The sequence below is a fragment of the Pelodiscus sinensis genome, chromosome 2, assembly GCF_052426305.1.
Source record: "Pelodiscus sinensis isolate ZL-2025 chromosome 2, ASM5242630v1, whole genome shotgun sequence".
Taxonomy (NCBI): Eukaryota; Metazoa; Chordata; order Testudines; family Trionychidae; genus Pelodiscus; species Pelodiscus sinensis.
In genome coordinates, this window is record NC_143053.1 from 191,709,073 (window position 1) to 191,731,067 (window position 21,995).

Below are 21,995 nucleotides of genomic sequence, written 5' to 3' on the forward strand. Positions count from 1 at the left end.
AAGGTAATACACCACTTTTATTTAGAATATAATAGCAAAGCAGCTAGCATATGCCTACATCAGTGGTCCCCAACCTTTTGAGGTTGTCGGGCGCCAGGGGTCGTGTCCGTTCGCCCGCTGGGCGCCAGGGGCTGGGGACACTTGCGCGCCCGGGGGCGGCCCCCCCCATAGCCGCATGCCCGGGGGCGGCCCCCCCCATAGCCGCATGCCCGGGGGCGGTCCCCCCCCCCCCCATAGCCACGCGCCCGGGGCCAGTGTCCCCTCCAAGGGCTGCGCGCCCGGGGCCAGCACTCCCCCCGCAAGCGCCGCGCACCCGGGGCCGGCGCTCCGCCCCACAAGCGCCGCGCGCCTGGGGCCGGCGCTCCCCCCCCGCAAGCGCCACACGCCCGGGGCTGGCGCTCACCGTGCGCCATGTGCCCGGGGCCAGGCAAGCCCCGAGCACCTGGCGGGCGCATGCAAATGCCACCGTGTTGGGGACCACGGGCCTACATAGACACACACACACTATTCCACCAATCGATGTTATAGTTACGAGTTCAAGGTTCAGATCTTTCTGGTGGCCAACCAGATTGATCACCGATAGGGAGGAGCTGGGTTCCGTCTTGCCAAAATTCTAAAGCATTGGTCTGGACCAATAGAGCCCCACTTCTCCTTATCTGAAATCAATCTGGTTGGACCCCTGAGGAGCTGGACCCTAAACTGGTAACTATAAAATTAATTGGTAAAACTGTGTGTGTGTGTGTGTGTGTGTGTGTGTGTGTGTGTGTGTGTGTGTGTGTGTGAGAGAGAGAGAGAATATTCTGACTGCTTTACTATTATATTCTTAATAAACATGACATATTTCCTTTTCCGCTACAAAAAAATCCTATGTGCTTCTTATAAGCATAACAACATGAGAAGTCTATGATTGAGCCAGGATTTAAACACAGACGTCCTGAGTCTCAGTTAGTGTTCCCTCTAAGCTGTGTGATTGTGCACAGGAGAGATTCAAATGCTGCATAGCAGAATGCCTACAGCTAGATTTTGTTTCTACTGATCATGCACATTTGCACATGCATCAGTGCATGTACAAAATGTATTCTGCATATGGATGGAAAAAATGTGCACATGGATGGAAAAGATTAAAGGGAACATTGTTCTCGGTACAGCCCTTTTATTACATGATCATCCTTCCTCTCTTGATTTTAATTAGGAATTTATTATTGTAAATGAATACCTTAGTCCTGTTTCTTTTTACCTACAGATCGCCCAGGTCTCCTCAGTGTTGAGAGGATAGAAAAATGTCAAGAGGGTTTCCTCCTGGCCTTTGAACACTACATTAATTACAGAAAACACCATGTTGCACACTTTTGGCCAAAACTGCTGATGAAAGTGACAGATCTACGAATGATTGGAGCGTGCCATGCCAGCCGCTTCCTGCACATGAAGGTGGAATGCCCCACGGAACTCTTTCCTCCTTTGTTCTTGGAAGTGTTTGAGGATTAGAAAGACTGGAGTGGTTCTCAGAATTCCTATAGCACTACTGGCTGTCATTTCATTCCATTGCCTAGCTCTTCTTCTGTTTGTTCTTTTTGGTTTGATTTGGTTTGTGGGTTTTTTTTTTTTGTTTGTTTGTTTTTGTATAAACATGATGAAATTGTCCCTTTAATGCGGGTACTTGTGACTATTACATTTTGTCCTTCAGTCCCTTGATGTGAATGCTTTGACAGCTTAATAGTGAAAACACAAACAAACCAATCACTGATCACCAGCACTTCAGTGGTCACCAGCTCACATCCATCACTGCTTGGAGAAATGGGGAGAGAAAATTGAAGTTGCAGAAAATAAACAGGCCTTCAAGGCAAAGCACTTTGCCCTGCCTTTTTCCTAGTATTACCTCATTTTGCAAGCCACAAGAGAGATACTATGTCTAGTTTTCCATGATCTTTCTAAGTATAACCATCACCATTGTGACCTAAGAATACCATCATCACTGTGATTGCATCACATCCTTGGGATTATTACATGAGTCATAAATATCAGAGCCCTCTGCAATCAAATCTTTTGTTCAAATGCACAGTGGGAAGGAGAGTTTGATATTTTTTTCATTTATACAAAATGAGGGCAAAATCCTTCAGCCCTTGGTCAGTTAAAACTCCAGATGACTTCAGTGAGAGGTCAGCTGGAATAAAGAATGTGGGCTTGATCCTGTGAGGTGTTGAGCTCTTCCCAAGGGATGCTGGGAACCCTCAACTCAGGTTGACTTCAGGACAAAAAGTGAAAGGGGATACCACATCAACATCCAAGTGGCATGGGAAAAGACGGGCACTCAACAGGTCTCGGTATGCACTCTGCAAGAATGGTTCTTTTATCCTAACTGCAGGATTTGCCCAGGGCTATAAATTCATGTATTTATATTGGCTGCACTAATAGAATCTGAATTGAACAACAGTGAGACGGCCTGTTGATGAAATCTGCCAGCTAGCTTTCATGGCACTCATTTGGACTCTGTTTCATCCATCCTCTTCACAAGGTGGTTGTCTCTGAAATTGTAGAAACTCCAGACCAGGCAAGCCCCCTCATTTATTTGTAAGTGGGATACATTAGAAGGATCATCCTCTCTTCCTGGCAATAGAAAAGATTTTGTTTTCTCTTTCAGAATAAGTTTCAGGTGCCCTTTGTTGCATTGTGCATTCACAAATCCAAACATAATGAAGATAGAAACTGGAATCTTTTCCTACTCAACTAGAAAGGCATTGTTATAGTTTAGATTCAAAGTTATAGGCCCTAATCTAGTCCCAGGTGTTTGAAAACTGGGTCCTCAGGAAACTTTTCATTGTGGGCAACACACCAGGGGAATTTTGAAATTCTTGTCACTTCACAGGGTGAAGATTGCATTTGGAATACCAATGGCCACGTTTTCACCCGGCCGAATCCCACCCTATGTGTTTCTTGATGCAATTTGCATCTATTCTTGTGATGAGTTGTGAGCATCAATTTTAATAGTTACACTTTGGACCACTAACATTTGTGTCCACAAATCTATATGGGTATAAAACACTCCCGTGCATATTTTGCAGGCACAAAGGAAGCCAGGCCACTGGAAACTTGCTCTTAAACATTTGGGTTTTTTATTATGTTAAAGATACCAGTTGTTGGTTCCCATTCCTCCCCCTTCGCTCAAAGCAAATGTTTGGATGACACCAATCTCTAGACTGTTTTGCAGTAAAACTAATAGTACATGATGGGGTTGGAGACATCAACCATACTAGTGAGGGTCATACTTGGAAATAAAACAAATTCTGCTCACACGAGTCAAAGCTTGCATGAGCAGATCCTAGCTGCACACATTAAAAGAAAACCATTTGCACAAATGTTAAAATCAAATTAGTTAAAATGACAGGTTCTTGTAGCAATTGAATAAAACTGTTGATCCATTTCTTGCTTCTGTTTCCAGATCTGGGAAGTAAATATAAATGAAATGTACAAACTTTTTAGAGCTATATTCTGCCCTTAATCTTCATGGGAAACTCCCACTGATGCCAGTGAGAGCCCCACACATGTTCCTATGGCAATGTATGACTAATTTAGTGTACAAATATTTGCCCATGCTGCAAGTGAGAGAAAAACACCCTTCTTCCTGGCAGCTATCTGTGCTGGCAACTCACAATTCTATTGCAAGTCTTGAAATATCTGCTGTTTTTCTGATAGCCCTTCCTGGAAATCATGTTTTTATCTGACTTTTAAAAAAAAAGTTTCTGGTGCTTTTTAGTTTTGAAAAAAAATAACTCAAATTTGAAAATTTTGGCCAAACTTCGAAGACAAATAAGAACTCAGAATTCACAGTTTAGAACTGTCCTGATTTGTAAAACAGTCTTATGATTTTGGGGTCTGATTTTTGAACCCTAAGGATTGGCCAGTACTCCGTTATTCACAGCAAATAGCACCGGAAAGATAATAGTAATTAAAAAAAAATTATTAGTCATCCTACTCAGGAAAGCTTCACCAGTCTGACCCAGCACAGAGAATCAACATTTTACAGGCTAGTTGATGTTAAAATAACTACTGGTTCTTGAATCTGTCCTCATTAAATCTAACAAGCAAAGCAATGAGACTTCAAAATATTAGACTTAGTACATTATATCATTGGGTGCCTGGAATTAGGCATTTAATTTGTATTTAGATGCCCGAGTACGTGGCCTGTATTTCCAAGATGTTGACTTCATTGTAAGCTGTGACTACTCAGTATCCTGAAAAATCAGTCCACCTTTTTCTAAGTGACTAAACATGGATTTCGGTGCCTAACATTAGGAAACCAAGCCTGGAAACATTGGTCAGTGTTTTTAGCAAGTAGTACATATAGCAGTATTTTTTAACCTTTTTTGTATTAAAGGCCTGGGGGTTGGCAGTAATTTCTTCTGGTGAATTACCTTTATCTATCAATCCAAACCCAATATCCATCTCTTAGTTTAACAGAAGTGATCTAGTGACACCTAAGGCTCTGATTCCATACCAGTTTACATTGCCTGACTTCATTAACTTCAGTGATATGACTCCAGATTTACAGCAGTGCAGAATTAAAACCTGTATTAGGATCTGATCTTTCAAACACTTGCTATTGGACTTAGACCCCGTATCTTGCAATGACTTATGCAGAGGCTTGAATTTACAGCTATAAATAGTCCCAAGTCTTTGTAGGTTCAGCACCATTCTGCTTGCCACTGTGAGTAGCAGACTTTAATGTGACTGACTATTCCCAAGAGTAAATATGACATCCAGTAACATTCGGAGCACAGCAGACCTGAATTTTTCAGTGCAGTTCATGCTTTTGTTTGATGGTGCCGCATTGCTCTCATTCTTGCTCTCTAGTCTAGGACTATAAGAAATGGGGTCTTTTATTCATGATTCTTTCTGTCAAATCAGCTCTTTCATTGTCATCTTCACTGTTTTTTGCCCTACGTTATATACACGTATGGCATCTCAACTTAGTTCTAATATTTAAAATAGCTTATATATGGTGTGATAATGATTTTCATTTACACTCTGCCAAAATGTAGACATTAGAATTAGATCTCTGTGGTCCAAAATCATCTCTAAGGTAAATGCTTGCTTTTTCAGGGGTCAGTATCAGAAAGAAAAAGAAAAGTGACCAGAGGGAGAGATTGCAAATCATTCTAGTTAGGGCTGTTGATCACAGGCAGAGCATGTCATTGTTAGTGATGTATTTTTAAGCTATATTTCTGCATGAATCATAAACTATAAAAATCTGTCTTATGGGTTTGAGACGTAGCCAACATCTGTAAGGCTAAACCTTTTTCATTGACAGAATAAAAATCAGCAACCAAGGAACGCTCTTCCCTCACACTTGCTGTGAGAGCATTTAAAAGTGACCAGCACTTGTCTTTTCTCCCAGACCTAAAACAGTTCTTAATTTATCCCAGTATTGTAACAATATGGAACTATTTATCAGATATTTCCTTTTGAAATTGCTATGATAGGATCCGCATGTAAATTTTATAGAGAGAATTTTTATTCTAGTGTAACAGAGATTTATTTTCCATGTAAAGATTCAAAGTAATGTGAGCACATTTTTTTTTACAACAGAATAATTTTGTTTAAAAAAAAAAAAAAAGGTTTGGCCTTATCAAAGTTTTACTGTGTTGTATAAGTGTTTAGTAAATGCAAAGAGTACGCATTTTTTGTGTGTATCTACATTGACTGATGTCGCCTTCAGAAGCAATATTGTGCAGGTAATATGTTTTTTGTGACTATCCATTGCACAGTTTACCTACTTTAAAAGCTAACCCTCTTTATGCACAAGACAATCAAATGTAAATCTGCATCAGTCAGAGGGTGTAGATTAAATTTATGTAAATTACTGAGCACAATGTAAAACATTAAACGACACTTTATTTAATTACATTTAATGTTGGTATAGATAATATCAGGGCATGAATTAGCTGACACACTGTAATTTCTTTTTCTCTTTTCATACTTTCTTAACTCTTCATTTTTAATTTGTTCACAACTACACCAAATTAGTCTCTCCTGTCATTTCTTTAAAAAGAGAAAAGAGGTTGACTTTTTTTTTATTATTGTTATTGGTTTCATGCCCTGAGGATAAGACAAACATTGCATGGTGTAATGAAAGACAGTACCTTGGATGATGGGGGTTTTTTTGTTTTGGTTTTTTTGTTTGTTTGTTTTGGGTTTTTTTGCAAACAGGAGTAAGTGATATGCTATATCAGTAATATTTTTTCAGACTAAAATATATATTATATATCTATTAAAAATCTGTGACCACAAATGTTTTAAACTATCCGAAGAAAAAATTTGTATATTTGGGGGGAAATAATTTTTACATAGCTTTTGTATGCAGATATTGAAATGTAATTATGAATATAGTGGGCCTAGATGACTGTGTAAGCTTAAATTCTAAAATGAAAAAGCTTATAACTCAGCTGTGTTTTCAGTCTCTCTTTTTTCTTCCAGAATGTTTAATTTGGGCTGCTACATACTTGTAAAGTGTTATACAGTGCTACCTGAGAATAATGGGACCTGAGTTGAGTCTTAAATTGTTCCTCAACCTATTCACACTTCTGTTCTTTTATGCTGTTCTCATGACATATCATCTGTCCTCTCCTAAGCACTCTCTCCAACAATGGTTCTAATTCTCTTCTTGTTCACACCAGTTTATCTTAATTTATTTCAGGGGACTTACTCCTGATTTACATTAGTTATGTTTTTAAATGAACACCTTTTTTCATTGCTGTGTTCACAACGTACACCCGGAGGAGTTAAATTAAAAACATGAATACTCTTGCTGGAAGGCTGCAATGTAACAGTACTGAATTGCTGAGAATTCAGACCAATTACACATAGAGCTGTCTGTCAATCAAAGTTAACTCAATTAATGCAAAACAAATTAACTAAACATTTTGAATGCAATTAATCACAATTTTAATTGCATTGTTAAACAATAGCAGAATACCAATTTAAATGTATTATAAATATGTTGGATGTTTTTTCTACATTTTCAAATATATTAATACAGAATACGAAGTCTACAAGGATATTTATATTATTATTTTTATTATAAATATTTGCACTATAAAAAAATAAAAGATAGTATTTTGGACTACGGTACTTGTATGAGGTGAACTGAAATCTCTATTTTGAAAGTTCAACGTACAGATGTACAATTTTTTTACATAATTGCACTCAAAACCAAAACATTATAAATGTTTTGAGCCTACAGATCCACTTAGTCCTATTTCTTGTTCAACTAATCACTAATTCAAGACATATTTGTTTACATTTAGGGGAGATAATGCTGTCCATTTCTTATTTACAATGGCAATTGAAAATAAGAATAGGCATTTGCATGACACTGTTGTAGCCAGTGTTTTAAGGTATTTATGTGCTAGATGTGTTAAACATTCATAAGCCCCTTCCAGCTTTGACCACCGTTCCAGAGGACTTGCTTCCATGTTGATGATGCTATTTAAAAATAATGTGTAGATTAAATTTATGATTGAAATCAATGGGGGAGAATTATTTGTCTTCTGCTCTAGGGTTTTATCTACATTCTACCATATACTTTGTGCTATAGCAGTCTCAGATGACAACCCACCACATGTTGTTTGATTTAAGAACATTTTCATTGCAGATTTGACCAAATGCAAAGAAGGTACCAAAATGAGATTTCTAAAGATATAGCTACAGTGCTCGACCCAAGAGTCTTGAGTGCCTTCCAAAATCTGAGAGGGATAAGGTGTGGAATATGCTGTTAAAAGTCTTAAAAGAGCAACAAAGAACAACAGTCCAATGTGGATACTACAGAACCTGAACCACCAAAAAGAAAAACCAACTTCTGCTGGTGGCATCTGACTCATGATGATGAAAATGAAAGTCCATTTTTCTACACTGCTTTTGATTATCATCAGAACATTGTAAATAAGAAGCAGGCAGCATTATCTCTTGTAAATGTAAACAAGCTTGTTTGACTCAGCAATTGGCTGAACAATAAGAATCACAGTGCAGACCTGTAGGAGCTAAAGTTTTACATTGTTTTGTTTTTTTAACGCAGTTATTTTAACATAATTTTTCACTTGTAAGTTGCATTTTCATGATAGAGATTGCACTACAGAGATTATAGGAAGTGAATTGAAATATACTTTTTCTTTTGGGGGGATTACATGCAAATATTTGTAATAATAATAATATAGAGTGAGCACTCTACACCTTTGTATTCTGTGTTGTAATTGAAATCAATATATTAGAACAAGTAGAAACATATTTATAATCAATTATAATACCGTTTAGCACTCCTAATTGCACACAAGATCCCCAAAACAGAGGCTGACCCCTAAAATTAATGAGGCACAATGCATCCCATCTTATTCTAGGCTAGGTAGCTGCAAACTGATCCTACACTTCCCTACAAAGCCCCCTGACCTGCAAGCACCATCAGGAACATCCCCATCTTCAAACTGCTAGCTTGCAATTTCAACGTAATTCTCAGTATATCCCAGTCCTAGTCTAGACAGTGCAAGTGTCAGAAGAGAAACACTCTCTCTCTCTCTCTCTCTCTCTCTCTCTCTCTCTCCCCCCCCCCCCCTCCCCTTTTTCCAGTTGGTGCTGCTGGTCTTCTTTCACTCTTTCTCTCTTCTTCCCTTTCACGTGCCTTCTGTCTTTTTTTTTCTCTCTATCTCTTTTATCTACCTCAAGGGGACCTGGAACTTACAGTGCATATAGTTTTCCAATCCTTTCTGATAGGATTTATAGGTTAGGACACTGATTCAGGGTACTCGGCACAGGCATTTCATTGGCTGAGCCTGGGCCCAGGATAATCATTCTGGTCGTCCTGCACCTTGACAGCACCTCTAGTACCAAGAATCTCTAGCAAGATGCTGAAGTTCCTCAACTTCCACTGATGTAGCTGATCATCACTATCCATGTGCACATAAAGGATCGGCACCTGCTCCTTTGCCAGCCATGGGAGCAGGATCTGGCCTTTAAGGAAAAGGACATTTTCAAATTTGGTCACTAAATTTAAGGATCTAAGTGCATATTTAGGCATCTAACTTTAGGAACACAAGTTTGACAATTTTGGCCAAGATTCTGTGAAGTTCTGAGTGATGACAACAATGATGGAAGATGTCACCACCTCTAAGAATCAGATCATGCATGAAAGGGAAATAAGGGTAACCGTTTATCAGCAGCTACTGAATTATTTCTTGCTTAACTCCTTCATTATGTGTATCTAAAATAGAATTATGCTCAAGATAAAACTGCTGCTATTTACATAGCTCACTTCAGTGTGTTATTTCTGGGGTTTCTGCTACTTTGAGCTTTGTTCTTTTAACTGGTTAATTCAACATTTGAAAAGAGCTCAATTTGGATCAAATATCAGTACCAGCAAATTGGACATGAGGTTTATTTGTGGGCAAAATTGTTGATTGGGCTTGTGCATGAGCACACACACGTGATTGATTAGATAGATTAGATACTGACATTAAAAATTAAAATAATGTTAAAGTTGCCAATTCACCACCTAAAAGTTAGAAAATGTCAGTATTAAGATGGCCTATGCAACCTCAAGTCATCTTCTGTGCGTTATCATTACAGAAAGCAGCATTATGAGTTAGTTGTGAATTACGCATCACATACTTTTTTGTTCATTAACTTAAATCAGAGCAGCTGGGTGCTCATCCCTTTTGAACAATGGACCACTTTTTTATATATCTAAACATGGATTTGGAAGACTAACTTCAGGAACCTATTTTACTTCAAAGTAAGAGTGTCTGTAGATAGATTTTTTTCCAAAATAATTAGGTGTACATTATAACTGATTTAATTGTTTTGGTTCCTGCTTCCATGTAGACAAGCCCTCAGTGTTCACATTGCTTTGAGCAACATTGAACTGGTAGGCAGCCAAGGAACACTTATTTTAATTTCTTTGGGAGCAACACAGACTGTATTCTTAAGATGCCTGTCTGTTTTGTTTTTTTAGGAAGCTTAAGGCAACAAGAAAGAGAAATGTTTCTCAAATATATTTGTCATCCAACATTACTTTTTTACTTTAAAAATTAAGTGAATGGTTTTTTTCCCCCAACAAAAGTAGATTCCTTTCAAAATGGATCTCACGGTAGCATCTCTGTCATTGGGGAGAGCATTTCCCCTCCAGTTATTGACTCAAGCTGCCTTAACTTTCACAGAAGCAAATGATTTTCCAGGAATAAAATTACCATTTGCCAGAATCAAGGAGCAATTTTTGAGTGAGGGCAAATAAATTATATAACCGTGTGACTCACTTGGTATATTAACATAGCAATCATTTTATTACAGTTATGCCCAGCAGCACAGCCCAGTTAAGAGTTTCCAATTTAAAATACATCCTAGTTTAATTGCATCTGGCTGGAATGCTACACACACAGGGTATCTATGCAGGTGCCAATTTTTCTTGTTGTTTTGATGAAGATTAGTTTTAGCTCAATTTTAAAGTCATAAAGTCAATATAAAGATTATTATTTGAACAGCTTTAGATGGTCTGAAACTAAATTTAGCCTTTTTTTAAAAATATAGTTCTTGGAATAATTTTTGTAAGACTATCCTCTTGTATGTATGCTAAGGATCACATTCTGCTTTCCTTGCTCATGTTCAATAGTATTTAAAGCCTGAATATTCCCATTGGTCCTACGGAATCACATGAGTAAGACTGACAGAATCTGTCCCTAAAGGCTCAGTCTGCCAACGTTTTGCTGACTATTTCCTTTGAAGCACCAAGTACCCTCAACTCCCATTGTGACCATGTCTACGTGCAGAACATCAGATCCTGTCCCCCAGAATTGATCACAAAGATACCATGCCCTGTCTAAAGCTCCTGTTTAAAACCATGTCGGCCAGAAGCTAATGCATCTTAAAACTGGGTCCATCTTAATAAGACTGGGACATTTCATCTTAGAAAAGAGGAGACTAAGGGGGCCTGTGATTGAGCTCCAATAAATCATGGCTGGTATGGAAAAAGTAAATAAGGGAAAGTTATTTACTTTTTCCCATAAGGGGTCACCAAATAAAATAGGCAGCAGGTTTAAAGCAAACAAAAGGAAGTATTTCTGTCAGAAAACAGAATACTGGGCTAGATGGACCTTTCGTCTGACCCAGTATTGCTGTTCTTATGTAATCATGACTGGTACAATAGCAAATGAACGAGGGATAGTTAAAGTTGGAGTTAAAGGCAGGAGCTGCTACAGCTGATCTGGACGAATCCATACTTCTTAGGACTGTGACAAAGTCATATCCTCTGTGGTTTGGGGGCGGTGAAGGGACCTGTAACAACACTCACTAGGGGTTACAGAGTCGATAAATACATGCCTGAAAACCTTGCACACAGGAATCGTCCCTACTTAAAACTTAATTTGCTACAGAGTCAGTCCATAGTAGTAGCTAACAGTAGAGTTGCTATTGCATCATATGGGTCAAAGTAAGTTCTCCTGAAGTGGAAGTGTCCCCAGAAAGACATACAGCCACATAAAAGGGAATTAATAACCTCAAAACTGTTCAGAATTAATTCTAGGAATCTGATTTACTCAAAAGCCCAGACATGGTCCATCAGAAGATCAGGATTTTAGAATGGTGGGTTGCATTTACGCCAATTTTTGCCTTCACACCAATGTGCTCATATACTACATTCAGGTGATTCTCCATACAAAATAATTCAGAAGACCTTATCTTTCTTACTCTGTTTAGTTCTGGGTAGCTGGGACAGATGTCATAATAATTAGCATGTTTTATCCTGGTATGTTCTGTGCGCTGCTTTGAAAGATTAACTTTAGAACTTTTATCAGTAATAGTCAAAAATTCACAGCACACCGGGGAGCTGGGCATATTCAGACAACCCAAAGCAGAGCCACTTTCCCAGAGTTTTGTAATCAGCAGCAGAGTCATAAAATAAGCTGGCAAATTCCTGTGGCTTAAACTGAGGCAAGGCACATTTTGCAGAAAGCAGCTGCACTGCATCCAGATCACTAAGGACTAAGGCACAAGTGGCTTCAATATTCTATTTCCAAGTGTCGTTCATTTGTTATCCTCCAAACCTTTCAGGAATGAGGTGTTCTGCAGAGTTGTAAGAGCGATTGAAAGCATGTCGTATCAAAGCATTACAGTGAGGTTGCTTTGTGAAAAGAAAAGACCGTGGAGACAGCTGGAGTGACAATTGTATTCCTGGAAATATATTCAAGTGCCCAGAGTTTTGTAAAGCTGAATTAAGCAGTTTACCTCTTACTCCTGGCTGCCTTCTGAGTCATACAAGGCTGGAGACCTCCATCTATTCCAAGAAGGGCCTGTGAAGTCTTGTGTCCATGGCAAAGGTATTTTGAAGGCAGCTGCTGAAATGTTATTTTCTTTTCTCCGTTGTGGCTGAAGTTATCATTCAGACATAGAAGGGTGCTAATTACCTTTGTTCTGGGGCAGAAGTCTTGCAGATGCAACGAACCAGTCAGGAAGTAGTGTTTGTAGTGAGTGTAAGCATAATGCCAATAGGCAGAACCAAACCTGGGCTCTCTGGAGCTTAGTGCATGATCCTCTATCACTTGAGCAAGAAACCAGCTGGCTCTCAGCTCAGTCTGTAGAGCACACTCATTCTTTCTCTCTGTAAGTGGTCTAAGTGCCACTACATGGGACAGTGCACTACATGCAGGAGGAGTGTGAGTTACACAAGTTACTGTCAAGAACATCCACTATTCAGTGTTATGAGAAGCAATTTAGCATAGGTCTGATCCAGAGCTACTAAATGTTCACAGTTCCATTGTAGTCAATCAAGTTCTTGACCAGGCCATTGCTGAAGATAGAAGACAGTTCCCTAACCCAGACTGTTTGACCTTATCAGCTCAAGTTCTATCCTAAGTCACGCTAGTTTCTGAACCAAATCCTCTTTCTCAAGCAGCATGCTAGCACTGAACCAATGGCATTCACCCTTGATGCTGGCCTTGCTAAGGAAGCCGTTCTAAATCTTCTCACTCTCTGGAATCCTTGAAGAATTACACTAGCCATGTCCTGAAGGCAGTGCTTTCAAGCAGGAGCACTTTGCCAAGCAAAAGCAATATTTGTGCCTTTGGCTTCTCCACCGCAATCTACCAAGCAGCAGCCATTGCATACTTGGATATTTTTCAGTCCTAAATGGACCCATATTAGGGGATGGGAATCTTGGGCTGCTTGCCTATGAATAGCCAGTGTATTGAAGGACAATATGCCAGATCCTACAACACCTGTAATCCTCATTCATGTAAATAGGCTTGGTTATGTTGATGGATCTGATCCTAACTGGTATAAATGGAGGTTTCTGCACTTACATAAGTATACACCAGTTAAATAGCTGACCTAGTACGTTTTGGGAAGGCTTTCAGGCTAAGTTCCTAGGTATGTTCCTTTAGAAAGGCAATCTGCTGCTGAAATCTTTTCTTTCTGCCTCTTACGGCCCCGGCTATGTTTCAGTGTCATTCCTCCCATGTGCATTTCAGGCTGTTATGACTTCCTAGGAATCTAGACACATTCTCCATGTGTGTTTTTAAGAGGGTGAGTGTGTGTGCATAGCTTTATATGCCATAGCTGTTTGGTCTGGGAGCACTGCCAAAGCCCAGACTCCTAGCTATGCTGTCACAGACCACAGAGACAATTCACCTTCTTCAGCTGCCCAATTAGTGTAAATTGACGTGGCACCATGGACTTTACTGGAGCAACGCTAATTTACACCAGCTGAGGAGCTGTAGATTTGCAGCAACTGTAAGGAAAGCTCTGGGAACCTGCGTTGGCTCTGTGAAGGAAAATACAGCCATCTGACTTTTTTTGGTTGAATGAAGTGTGTAGCAACGCGGTGTAATTATTGTTATTGCACTATACAATACCAAGCGCTCATTTCTAAATATAGTTAGATGCTGAGATACTAACATAAAAGAGCTGAATTACCCAGACCGGTGTACTCATTAATTTTATATGCTACAGGGCAACAATTAATTCAGATAAAACCCACCACAGCTAGAACTGCACATTCAATTTTTAATGTTATTAGCCACCAGCAGCAAATTTTCTCCTAAGCTTATATATGGAAGTCCTCCTAATAACTGGAGGTGGGTAGATAATCAGCCCTATAGGAACATAAAGATTTCATGTAATATAGAAATGAATCTACTTATTATGATTAATATCTCTTATTTACTGAACACTCAAAAGATAAGCTAGTAAGGGCTCTGACACTGTCCTGGAAAGCACAAGCTACCTCTGACAATAAATGAATGCTAATACATTTTGGAAAAGATTGTAAACCTCATGCATCAGGCCCTAAAGCCCATCTTTGACTAATGCTCAGAGATCTTGAAACCCATTTTCATGGAAGAATGGGGAATTTTTGTTTTTTATAGAAAAAATTAAAACGTATTTAGTCAAGCCCCTTTTTCTCCAAACCTCCATTATTCAGCTTTCTGGGGGTGCGTCTACTCGGCACAGTTATTTTGAAATAATTGAAGTTATTTCAAAATAACAATATGAGCATCTACACAGCAATTCCATTATTTCAACATATACTCAAAATAACGGCGGTTTATTCCGACTTCTGTAAACCTCATTCCACGAGGAATAATGCCTATTCCAAAATAACTATTTCAAAATAGCTGTAGTGTAGATGCTCCACTGCTGCTATTTCGAAATAGCTACTCCCCAGGGCCATTCAAACTAGTTACTCCCCAGTGCCTCCTGGGGCTCCAAATCAAAGTAGCATGTCCACATTACAAGCCTGCCTTGGACTAATTTTGAGGTTTCCCTGTAGCGTAGATATGCTATTTCAAAATAAGCTATTTTGTAGTATTTCTTCCGGAATACCTTATTTCAAAATATGTGTGCAGTGTAGACGTTCCCTGAGTGAACTGAACCAGAGCCAACAGTACAAGCCCTGGGCAGAAGGGCTCAGGCATCAGCTGAATTGCAAGTCTATTAATTTTATTATATTTGATAGCAGTGATACCTTTAAACTTGCTTTAAAAGGTGTATTCATAAAACCTTGTATTCATCGGATACTTCCATATATATGTATTGTGGCAAGGGAAACTGAAGCTTGGCATTTCATTTTAATCACATAAAAACACAGCTTTTTACATTTTTATTGGAGAATTTTAGGTTTTTTTATCACAGAAAACTTGGGTCCCGACGAATGAGGGAGACCTACTGTGAGGAGCAGATTATCCCACATGTTGCTGATGTGAAATTTCTTGCACCTTCCCCAGAAGCATCTGTTATTGCCCAAGGTAGGAAAGAAGAGGAGAGGCCAGATGGACTATAAGTCAGATCCAGATGGGCAATTCTTATCTTCCTGTGTTGGCAGGTGGCAAGTGAAGGACAGAGACATAAAAAACTAGGAAAGGAGGGAAAAGGAGAGGGAAGACAAAGGATCATGGTTAGGGGATGGACATATCTTGAGGCAGGACTACTCAACTTTGGAAGCCCTGGGGGCCACAATGCTGAGGGCTGCAACTTAAGTGTGGTAGTATATACATGCAAAAATATATGTAAATAGCATGAATACAAAGATTAAGGCATGGGTACACAACACATAGGCCCCATTTAAGTCAGTTTTGCTGATGATATTAAAAATGCAATATTTACCCAATTTCCACCCATATGTCAGCACTTTTAATGAGCAATGACAGTCCAGGAATTTAACTACTAAAACGCATATCAACAGAAGACCATTATAGTGCCTACTTTTTTGTTTTGCCTCCTACCCGTGGGCCACGTTTTAAGCCCCACCTAAACCCAAACCGCACCACAGGCCGCAAACAAATGGGCTGCAGGCCGCGTGTTGAGTAGCCCTGTCTTGAGGTAAGATGACCATATTTCCCTATGATGAATGCAGGACACCTGGTAAAATTACTCGTATTCAGATAAGTAGGTGTTTTAGACCAAGTTGGATGAGCAAGAATCTCAGGGAGGTGATTAAGAAAAAGCAGAAAGCATGTAAGGAATGGAAGATGGGAGGGATCAGCAAAGAAAGCTACCTTATTGAGGTTCGAGCATGTAGGGACAAAGTGAGACAGGTTAAAAGTCATGTTGAGTTGGACCTTGCAAAGGGAATTAAAACCAGTAGTAAAAGGTTTTATAGCCATATAAATAGGAGGAAGAAAAAAAAAGAGGAAGTGGGACCGCTAATCACTGAGGATGGAGTGGAGGTTAAGGATAACCTAGGCATGGCCCAATATCTAAACAAATACTTTGCTTCAGTATTTAATGAGGCTAATGAAGAGCTTAGGGATAATGGCAACATAACAAATGGGAATAAGGATATGGAGGTAGATATTACCAAATCTGAGGTAGAAGCCAAACTCGAACATCTTAATGGGAGTAAATCAGGGGGCCCAGATAATCTTCATCCAAGAATAGTAAAGGAACTTGCACATGAAATTGCAAGTCCATTAGCAAAAAATTTTAATGAATCTCTAAACTCAGGTGTTGTACCATTTGACTGGAGAATTGCTAATATAGTTCCTATTTTTAAGAAAGGGAAAAAAAGTGACCCGGGTAACTACAGGCCTGTTAGTTTGACTGTAGTATGCAAGGTCTTGGGAAAAATTTTGAAGGAAAAAGTAGTTAGGGACATTGAGGTTAATGGCAATTGGGACAAATTACAACATGGTTTTACAAAAGGTAGATCGTGCCAACCAACCTGATCTCCTTCTTTGAGAAAGTAACAGATTTTTTAGATAAAGGAAATGCAGTGGATCTAATCTACCTCAATTTCAGTAAGGCATTTGATACAGTACCACATGGGGAATTATTGGTTAAATAGGAAAAGATGGGGATCAATATGAAAATTGAGAGGTGGATAAGGAACTGGGTTAAAGGGGAGACTACAGCGAGTCATACTGAAAGGTGAACTGTCAGGCTGGAGAGAGGTTACTAGCGGAGTTCCTCAGGGATCAGTTCTGGGACCATTATTATTTAATCTTTTTATTACTGACCTCGGCACTAAAAGTGTGACACTGCTAATAAAGTTTGCGGATGACACAAAGTTGGGAGGTATTGCCAATTTAGAAAAAGATCGGGATATCATACAGGAAGATCTGGATGATCTTGAAAATTGGAGTAATAGTAATAGGATGAAATTTAATAGTGAGAAGTTTAAGTTTATTCATTTAGGGATTAATAAGAATTTTAGTTATAAGCTGGGGGCACATCAGTTGAAAGTAATGGAAGAGGAGAAGGACCCGGTTGATCACAGGATGACTATGAGCCGCCATTGTGACATGGCTGTGAAAAAGGCTAATACAGTCTTGGGATGCATTAGGCAAGGTATTTTCAGTAGGGATAAGGAGGGATTTGAGTGAAGCAAGGGAGATGGCTTGGCAGTTTTGCGTAGGACATTCCAGCATGGAAGAAGACCCCATGGAGTTTGTCAGAGAAGGAGCCAACTGGAGTTGTCAAAGTTGGCAAGACTGACAAACGGGTCAAGAGGCTGCCACAACAGTGGGAAAGATGCTTTCGCTGAGGTCTAACTTAGTCAATAAACTGTGAAACCTTCCTTTTAAACATCCAAAAGCACATTATTCCACCATTTTGCACTTGCTCAGCCTGTAGTTGAACTGCTCCTTACTGTGGGCCAAGCTGCCTCTGTATGGCTTCAGGAGTCTCCAAAAATCACTATTGGCATTTCCATGCCTCAGATGGTAATTTCCTTGTCTGGGAAGAAAGTTTCATCTTGCAGCTTTCTGAAGAGACCAGAGTTCCTAAAGAGGCACTTTTCCCGACCATCCCATGCTGATGTTGATGAAATAGCCCTTGTGATCCATCTGCACCCACAGCACCATCAAGAAGTGCCCTTTATGCTTTATTTATTCTTTGACAAGGTTGTTGGTGCCAAGATGACGATGTACATCCATCTATTGCCCCACCACAGTTGGGGAACCCCATCAAGGCAAAGTCCTTGACTACGTCCTGCACATTTCCCAGAGTCACTAATCTTCCTAGCAGACGGGTATTGATTGCCTTGGCTACTTGAATCACTTTACAAAATTGGGTGCTAAAAAAGTGACCTTAATAAATTCAACATTATCTCAAGTGTAGACAAGGCCTAACTATAAAACTGAACATATAGTTTAGCATACATAGTTAGCACAAATTCTAAGGGGCCATTCAAGCTGAACTGACTCATTAACATCCCTGTAGTCAAAAGATAACAAGGGAGGTTAGTGGGTAATAGATTGCTGTTCTACTCCATTATAGATACACAAGAAATAGCCCAAGAAAAAATGTACCATTATTGGCACTCTTGGTAGAGCTTCCCTGTATATTGTGACAGAGAAGAAGATCAGATACCACAGAGATGGTTCACACAATTAGAGATCTATTGGCAGCTGTGCAAATAAAAGCAACCAATAAACTTGGCCTCACGTTTTGCATCTAATTAAGAGGGGGTCAAGAAGGCAACATGTAAGAATGGAAGGCAACTTGAGTGCACAGCTTCTAGGAACAATTAGCATGATTCATTATAGCTATGATTATACTGATGCAATTGATTTAAAAGGAAGTTTCAATTCAAGATATGATGGATATGATTCAATAGGCAATGTATTTTTAAGTGAATGAGTAATATAAGTTCTTATAACATCTCAGTATAGATCATTTTTTCTTTAACTAATTGGTACATTTTTGTAGTAACATCTCTCTCCCGCTCTTCTTCCCTCCTGCCCTTTACACACTCCCATCCCCCGGATTTTTCTTTCATGGTGCTAATGCTGAGGGGTTTTTACACTTAAAAACAAAGCAGAACACCTTCATCCCCTCAGGTCAGCAGCAACCAAGGGGACACCAACAACAGCCACCATGAAACAGAAGATACTAAAGATACAGCATACACAAGCTAGCATTTGCCATCTCTCTCAAGTTTAAATGAGAAGTTGCCTTCCTGCATTTTTCCCACCATTTGCAATTTTGGTCACCCTCATTAGCCTCCCTAGTTTGAACTAGAGAGCTAGTGTAGATGTGCTCTCTGTTGCAGCTGTCACTGCATGCTTTGGGTAGGATGCTATTAAGAAGAGTGATGAATATTAAAGACTCCAAGTTAATTGCTGATTAATTAAGAGTCCCCAAGGTAAAGAATTTGAATGTTGGTCTCTTTCTTAAGGTTCTGCCAAAGGAAGCTTTAGAAAAATCATTTCGCTTCCTTGACTGTCAATATAAAATGCCCATTTTATTATGGAAATACCACTGAATTGGAGAATTATTATTTTAAGCTTGTTTTATAGTGCCAAGATTATAGTTATTGAATTAAAATTGCATATTTGATCAAGTAAGCTTGGAGGCAAGTCATGGCTGAAGATCCATATGGTTTCAGCATTGACCTGACAGGCCAATAATGGAGTTGGAAGTCGGGTTTAAAAGCTGCTAGCACAACAGCATGGCACTGGGCAGAAAGCTGGTGTGTAGAAAAATACGTTTCTGAGTGAAGTGATTTTTTTTCTAAAATGTTTTTACGGGCATTGAAAAGTGGTGGTTTTTTTCCTTAATGGCTAACAACAGAATGCTGGCATTTTTGCCTGCATTGCGTCAGCAGTTTTTTGGAGCACATGAAATATGTGGAAGAAATAATGGGACTAATACTGCAGAAATGTACTTCAGGACTTTTGGAAGTCCTATTGGAACTGTTTGTGATACTAAGGGATTGTCAATTTTCTAAGGAGCACTAATGTAACTTAAAGTGTTATTTTAAACCAGTGTAACAAGTCGTGTGGATTTTCCTCATTTTGGTTTAAACCAGGCTTATTGCAGCTGAGCTTAAATTGATTAGGAACAGACTTTAGCTAAACCCAAATAAGCTATTCTTAAATCAAAAGAAGAGCAGCTACTCAGGGGGTTAAATACACAAGTGCAAATGTATGTGTTAATCAGGCCTAAGAAATGCAGATGAGCAGGTCCCATTTTCTCTTGCCCTGAACCAGTACAAGATGAACATAAAATGCAACCAGATCCTAACAGTAGCATTGTACGGCCACTTTGCATTTGCCTTTCACTGGTGTAAATGATAATACAAGGTGCAAGGCAACATGAACTGGGCTCCCTGTCTTGTAGCTGATGTTGGTGACCAAAAGTATAGGGCCAGATTCTCGTAAACTTGCTTCAGTTTTGTAGCACCTTACTCTACAAATAGTCCTATTGAATTTGATGAAGCAACACATGTAATACAAGTAGTAAAGGCCTCAGGGTGAGTAAAGTCCTCAAAATCTGACCTAAAAATGTTGCAGTTTGTTTGGTAGAGGGAGCAGCAGAATAAGAAATGTTCCATTTACACTGTTTTCTGCATAAAGATCATAGATGTAGGCTGGAAGGTACTGCAAGAGGTCATCTGTTCCCTCGCCTGTTGCTGAAGCAGGATTAAGATACTTAACTGGGGATGGCGTTCATTCTGCTCCATAAAATAATGTATTTTATAAAGGACCTATTGAAAATTTCCTATTTTTCCAGAAAAGGGAAACAACCACAGTTGGAATTCAGGTGTGTGTGTGTTACAGATGAGCAGTTTCTTTTCTCAGTTGTTGAGTTTCTGTTTTCATTTGATGTTATATACACACACAGGTGTAGCAGGGAGACTGTTTCTATTTGTTTCATACTCCACTGCACTCACCTGGTCTATATAGACTCTGCATAATGGTGGCTCTTCTAAAAATCAAAGGAAGTAGAGGCAAGTGTAGCAATTAACAAGCCCTGTGTTTGTCTGGAAAAAAGAGTGCACAGCAATCTGTTCAGTTTTGTTGATTTATATTTAAAACTGCTAGACCTAAAGCAGGGGCAGGGGATTTACAGCTCAGTTATGTAAAATGCGGTGACTCTCTCAGCCTTACAAGGTGGTGTGTTATACTGTAACATGGCAATATTGTACCTGCTCAGCACAGAATATAGACTGTAGGTTTGTCATGGCTCTCTCCCTGTCTGTCAGGGCAGGAGACCAGACCCTCTCACTACTGTGGTGTCTTAAAGTCCAGGGGAAATTAATTACCTCACGGTTAGTATTCCAGACCTGCAGTCAGGCTAGGGACCGATAAATCTCTAAGCCTAAGGTCCTTATTCAGGGCAGAGCAATAATAAAGTGGGTCCCTGCCCTGTGGTCAGTTAGGTAGAGCAGACAGGATTTATTCGCTCAGGCCCCCCGTCAGGCAGGGCAGCAATCAGTTCCATTCTGGGGGAAATTAGCTCTCTGGTGGGAATGTCACCAGACCATCAGTTTCCCTAGTTCAGGTGGTGCCAGACCAATGCAGGCCTCCTGGCCACAAAATGGGGGAGGCTACCATTCCTGACTGTAGGGTGGCAGCAGGACATGGGCTCTCTCAGTCCACAGCATCCCAGCCCAGGGCCCTGACTGGTACAATAGTCCACCACTGGATTAGTGGGAAAATCTGACCACAACACAGTGACTGGCTTGCACACAGTTGTACCCTATTCAGCTACCTTGGGCTCTTTTGTACACTCCCTCTCTGGGATTACTTGGGCTCCAGGGTTGCCATCAGCCTCCCTCAGGTAGACTCCCTCAGGTGGACTGTAAGAGGCAGCCTCTATAGATCCTTGCTGTCTGGCAGGATACGTTGTGAAGACCAAAACTATAATTGGAGTAACAAAAGAATTTGATACATTTATGGAAGATAGATCTATTATTATATTAGTCAAGATAGTTAAGGATGCAACTCCATGCAACTTCTGACTGCTAGTAGGTGGGGCTGGAATAGATGGAATAGATCGAAAATTGCCCTATTCTGTTCTTCCCCTCTGAAGCATATGATACTGGCTACTGTCAGAAGACAGGGTCCTGTGTGAGAGAGACCATTAGTATGACTCCAAATGTCCATTCTTATGTTTGAAAACTCAAATCTTTTTCAAGAAGCAAAAGTCTGGTTAACTTTATAACATGATGGTACTGTTAGCCAGAAGACCTCTTGTGATTAGCCTGCTGAAAAATGTCAAATATTTTGCTGACTCGTTTT

At 39.7% G+C, this 21,995-nt stretch overlaps 1 protein-coding gene across 2 annotated transcripts in view; it reads left to right on the top strand.

The window, feature by feature from the left end:
• THRB (thyroid hormone receptor beta) overlaps positions 1-5,212 on the top strand; it is a 293,517-nt gene extending 288,305 nt beyond the window's left edge. For both annotated transcript variants that reach the window (XM_014579149.4, XM_006134320.4), the window contains one exon: positions 1,244-5,212. In XM_014579149.4, the coding sequence (XP_014434635.2) occupies positions 1,244-1,485 (242 nt within the window). In that variant the 3' untranslated portion in view covers positions 1,486-5,212. The remainder of the gene's footprint in view (positions 1-1,243) is intronic.
• Positions 5,213-21,995: the final 16,783 nt, after the last annotated feature.